The 5561-nt window shown below is 56.4% G+C and overlaps 1 protein-coding gene across 3 annotated transcripts in view; it reads left to right on the top strand.

The window, feature by feature from the left end:
- Nucleotides 1-2118: 2118 nt before the first annotated feature.
- The window catches only part of SHFL (shiftless antiviral inhibitor of ribosomal frameshifting), a 4610-nt gene continuing 1167 nt past the window's right edge, over nt 2119-5561 (top strand). Inside the window, exons 1-6 of one of the 3 annotated variants that reach the window (XM_012556183.2) lie at nt 2119-2228; nt 2694-2817; nt 3000-3049; nt 4452-4490; nt 4671-4820; nt 5411-5514. In XM_012556183.2, coding sequence (XP_012411637.1) covers nt 2208-2228; nt 2694-2817; nt 3000-3049; nt 4452-4490; nt 4671-4820; nt 5411-5514 — 488 coding nt within the window. In that variant the 5' untranslated portion in view covers nt 2119-2207. The other 2 variants (XM_023733211.1, XM_023733210.1) reach the window with 2 other exon arrangements.

Here is a 5561-nt window from a genome sequence, read left to right as displayed (position 1 = left end):
TTCCTTGACCCTAGTCAGTGACTGAGAACCAGGAATTGCTTGCAGCTGCTAACAGGGTAGTCTCCAGAGTTCAGAGCATGCACTCCACAAACCAACTTTCGGTGTTCAAGTAGAAAACATTCAAACATGTACATTCCTAATCTCTATTTTTTTCTAATATACAGAACATATTAGTACTGTTGTATTTGTATACAATTTATAAATTAAGTACCCACATGGGGGATAGAGAATCAACATTTTTACTGATAAAAACAAAACAAAACATGGCAACTCCATGTGTTACAAAGCAGAACTACTCTATAGGGTTTTCTTGGCTATAATCTTTATGGAAGCAGATTGCCAGCCCTTTCTTCCACAGTGCTGCTGTGTGGGTTCAAACTCCAACCTTTAGGTTAGGAGACTAGCGCAAACAGTTTGCACCACCCAGGGAATTTTTTTTTTTTTTTTTTTAACCGATAGGGGTGCACAAATGGGAAAAAATCGGAGCCTTTTATCCTAACGTGATTTTGCACCTGTCATAGACTGAATTCTGTCCCCAAAAAATATGTGTCAACTTGGCTAGGTCATGATTCCCAGTATTGTATAATTGTCTACATTTTGTCATCTGATATGATTTCCTTATGTAGTAAGACGGATTAGTGGCAGTTATATTGATGAGGTCTACAAAATTAGATAGTGTCTTAAGCCAATCTCTTTTGAGATATAAAAGAGAAAAGCGAGCAGAGAGACATAGGGACCTCATACCGCTAAGAAAGCAGCGCCGGGAGCAGAGCGCGTCCTTTGGACCTGAGGTTCCTGCGCTGAGATGCTCCCAGACCAAGGGAAGACTGATGACACAGACCTTCCTCCAGAGCCGAGAGAGAGAGAGAAAGCCTTCCCCTGGAGCTGACGCCCTGAATTTAGACTTCTAGCCTACTAGACTGTGAGAGAATAAACTTCTCTTTGTTAAAGCCATCCACTTGTGGTATTTCTATTACAGCGGCACTAGATGACCAAGACGGCACCTTAGGGGACACATGGCAATGTTTGGAGACATGTTTGATTGTCACAACTGAGGAAGGATGCTACTGGCATCAAGTGGGTAGAGGCCAGGGATGCTGCTAACCAGTTTACAATTCACAGAGCAGCCTCCTACCACAAAGAACTATCTGGCTCCAAATGCCGATAGCGCCTAAGGTGAGAAAGCGCCAAACATGAGAAACTGTCCAAAGCACCAAGCTCTCAATTGCTTCTAGGGTCTTTCCACGCGCTGTTTTCTCCCCCTACTCTTCTTCACCTCGCTAAGACCTCAAATTTCAGGCACTCGGTACTAACCTGCCCCTCCTCCAAGAAACCATCGCTGACGCCCCCTGCTGGGCCGGAGCCCCTCTTAAGGGCTCCTCCAGTCCTCTGTGCTGGGTTAGAATTGTCTTGGCCCACAGCGTTCTCAACCTTCGGATTTACAACTCAGATTCGCAGGAGCCCCAGATAGCCTGACTCCGAAGGGCTGCTAAGGACCAGGGATCTGTATTTTTAACATGCACCTCTACCCGAGCCTACCCGCCCCTTCGGACCTGGCACACAGTACGTAACTCAACGAGCCAGGCACTGCTCAATTTTCTACCCGGGGTGCCCTGCCCTCTTACCAGGATGTAGCCACCATTAACATGCCCATTTTACAGAAGTGTAAACTGAGGTTTAGGAAGGGGTCATAGTCTGGCGAGCGACTCAGCGCTAGGAAGAGGCCCAGGTCCTAATTAGTGCCTGATTCCTGGGGAGGAGAAGGAAGGGAAGGGAGGAAACTGATGAACTGAGGGGTGGGGTGGGGGGCGAGCTGGGGAGGTGCGGGCACTTGCCGCGGCCTTCCGATGCGGCCCCGCCCCCACGAGGGACGTGAAGACGCGGACCCCGCGCAGCGTGGGACATGTGACCGACTGCAGAGGCCGCGCCGCCTTCCCTACCCGTGGTCTGCACGCTCCGCCGCAGGGCGCGGACCAGGGGCGCCCGCCTGGGTTTAGGGCGCAGGAGCAGGGGCTGAGCCAAGGCGGAGCCAAGGCGCCCCGCCCCCCCCGAAACGAAAGCGAAAGAGGGGGCCAGGAAGGAAGGGCGGGCTGGCCTGAGGCGCCGCCCCCTGCCCTGCGCTGCGGCCGGACCGACGGGCGCGCCCAGGTAGCTGGGCGGCCCGGCGCGCCGTGTGGACCCTCGCGGGGATCTGGGCCGCCGCCACCATGTCTCAGGAAGGTGTGGAGGTAGGAGATGGCGATGGCCGCGCGGGGGCCCGCGAGAAACGCCGGGGAGTGGCTGGGGGCGCGGAGGGGGCTTCGCAGTTCCCGGGAACCCCCATCATAAGCCCAGACCTTTCCCCTGGCTGGCGCGCGCCCCTCTCGGAAAGGAGAGTGAGCCCCCACATTCTCTAGAGCGAAATGCGGCGTCCCCGAGGAAGAGCGGGGGCTGCAGGGTCAGGGGTCAAAGGCCAGAGGTTACCTGGCCGGCCTTCCCTTAGCCTGGGACGCTTGCCCCAGTCCCTCCCCGCTCCATCCCCCAATGTCCGGTGGGGACTTTGGCTTTTTCCAGGAAATGCCGTAGAAGGATGGGGGGGCGGCGGAGGCCGAACCAGAGGGTCAAGTTCAGGCCGGGTGCATGGTGCCTGGGGACGGGCGAGGGGCGTTTGCGCCTCTCCTTCCCCCACCAGAGCCCTTCTGTCCGCGTCCAAGCTGGAGAAGAGCGTCCGGCGCCTCCGGGAGAAGTTTCATGGGAAGGTGTCTTCCCGCAAGGCAGGGGCTCTGATGAGGAAGTTTGGCAGCGACCACACTGGAGTGGGGCGCTCCATCGTGTACGGTGAGCCGGCGGGGGTCCCGGACCTGGAGGGCCGCGCGTGGGAGCGCCGAGGGTGGGAAGAGGCGCTGAGACCATCTCCTGTGGAGCCCCAGCCTCAGGAAAGGTCTCTGCTGGGCTCAGGGGGGCCTGAAACTCCCATAGCGCTTCAGGGGCCCTTCACTTAGGCGTTCTCTCCCGACCAGAGGTAAAGCAGAAAGATGGACAAGAACTGAGCAATGGCCTGCCTACCCAGGTAACCTGCCTCCTCCCCTCAAGGACAGGGTGAGGGGAGGGAGAACAGAGGGGACGGCCCACCCACGGAGAGCCCCCTAGGGAGCAGGAGGGACTGGGCAATGTCCATCCATTCATGGTCCAACTTCATTTATGTATTCACCTCTCCACTGTGCTTCCAGCCAGGGAGCTGGCAAACAGGAGGCACTCAATACATGCTGGTTGTATTAAATCAGGGAGATAGACACAAAAGTGGGCAGTGACACAAGCCAGGATTAATGTCAGTAAGGGACAACGCTGGAGGTCAGGGAAGCCTTCTTGGAGGAGGTGTTGCCAAGTCTTAAAGGATAGCGAGGAGTGAGTCCTGGGAAGACAGGGGACAGAGGGGATGGAAGAGGGAATGGCCTGAGCAAAGGCTGAGAGGTGAGACAGGGGCACTCACAAAGGCTGGGATGAGCAGATGGAGGAGGAGAGAGCAGCAGGGAGCCCCTGTGTTGAATGAATGAATGAAAGGCTTTGAAGCACGGGTGTGACCAGGGTGCTCTGCCTCTTAGAAAGATGGCTCTCGTGGCTGGTGGACTGTGAATTTCACCTGCTGAAAGGCCCAGCATAGAGTTGTTGACAAGTGATAAAAATAATAGCAAAGGGGAGTACTGACTGAGCACTTCGCATCGGCAGGGCTGGAGGAGTTAAAAGTGTTGACTGATTACAGCCTCACGGTGACCCCATGACCCCACAAGAGAAAGCCTATTAGGTATCCTCCCCATTTTACAGAAAAGGACACTGAGATACAGAGTGATGAAGTCACTTGCCAGGTTCACAAAGCAAGCAGCTGGGATTTGAACGCTGGTCACCTGGAGCCAGAGCCTGAGCTCTGAGATGCCCCTAATTATGGCCCGTGGTTCCACAGCTGTAAGTGTTGGAGCCGGGATTTGAACCTGCGTCTGTCTGAATCCAGAGCCCAAGCATTTAGCTAAAGCAGCACAGCCCCAAAGAGGCAGGCCTGTCACCATGCCAACAAATGTGTGCTGAGGACGGGGTGCTCACAGTCTGTGTCTGCTGGCAGGCAGGGAGCATGGCGTCCAGGCCTGCTCTTCCACACTCATACAGGGTCATCTCCAGCAAGCCCCCTCCTGGCTCTGAACCTCTGTTTCCTATCTGAGCAATGGGGATAACAGGTGTGCACACTTCTCAGGGCTGCTGTGAGCATAGCTGAGGTGACAGGTGCAAGGTCATACACCTGGCTCTCAAATGGGTGCTGCTCAATCAGTTCATCATGAGTTAGGGGCACCCTACTCTCATGGTGGGCCAGAGCCCTGCTTCCCTCTCTGGACTCCAGAGCAGGAGCCCCTCCACCAACAAATGAGGGTGGCAAAGAGGCCTGAGCCCCACCCCCAGTCTCTGCCCCTGGTGTCTCCATCCAGGACCCACCAGAGGACATGAAGCAGGACCAGGACATCCAGGTGAGTTGGCGGCTGGGACAAGGCCAGGGTGTGAGTGGGGGGAGGAGGAGTAGGGGAACATCCATGGGGAAGGGGTGGGACATCTCAGTGGGGGATGCCTGTTGAGGGGGCTTACATATGTTTATGTTGGTAGAGGAGACGTGACCCTCCCTCTCATCCCCACCCACCCCCATTCCGCAGGCGGTGGCAACCTCCCTCCTGCCACTGACAGAAGCCAACCTACGCATGTTCCAACGCGCCCAGGATGACCTGATCCCCGCCGTGGACCGGCAATTCGCCTGCCCCTCCTGTGACCATGTCTGGTGGCGCCGTGTGCCCCAGCGGAAGGAGGTTATAATCCAACTGCTAATCCCCATCCTCATGGCTGAACCTCTGACCTAAGAACATCAACCTCCAAGAGCCCAACCCCTGACCCCCTGATTAACCTCAGAGCTCAATCTAAGGTCCAGAGAGGGAGGCAGGGCCTTGGCCCCCCGGGAGAGTAGGATGTCTGTAACTGATGCAGATCCCAGCTCCCAACCCAGAGCAGGACTTCAGACCTTCAACTGAGAAGCCCAACCCCTTACCCGGGAGCCTGACCCAACTCCACTGTTTGACAGCTACCAGAGAAATCAAAACTGACCCCACAACCACCACTCCTAGTCTGACCTCTGACCTCCTCTCCCCGACCAATGGTGTGCTTAACAACTGGCTCCGGGGAGGGGGAGCCCTGATTTGTGGCATGTGCCAATTCCTGTGGTGTAAATATTCCCACTATGGCCAATATCAAGCTACCTACCGACATGAAGTCACTGATGGTGGAGCGGGAAAAAGGAGATGCCCAGGGTCGCTTGGCCCGGCCCCAACCCCAGAGCCCTGCTCCTGGTCCCAGTGTTCACCCACCTCTGACGGTGAGCCTGCTTCCTTCCACACACGCCCAGGTATCCCGATGCCGGAAATGCCGGAAGCGCTACGAGCCGGTACCGGCCGACAAGATGTGGGGCCTAGCTGAGTTCCACTGCCCGAAGTGTCGGCACAACTTCCGGTGAGGGCGCTGATTCCCCGCCCACCCTCAGCCCTGCCCCGCCCCCG

This window comes from Trichechus manatus, unplaced genomic scaffold (genome assembly GCF_000243295.1).
Source record: "Trichechus manatus latirostris isolate Lorelei unplaced genomic scaffold, TriManLat1.0 scaffold00057, whole genome shotgun sequence".
NCBI lineage: Eukaryota > Metazoa > Chordata > Mammalia > Sirenia > Trichechidae > Trichechus > Trichechus manatus.
The sequence above is the reverse complement of the archived record's forward strand: the minus strand, read 5'-3'. Positions and strand labels throughout refer to the sequence as shown.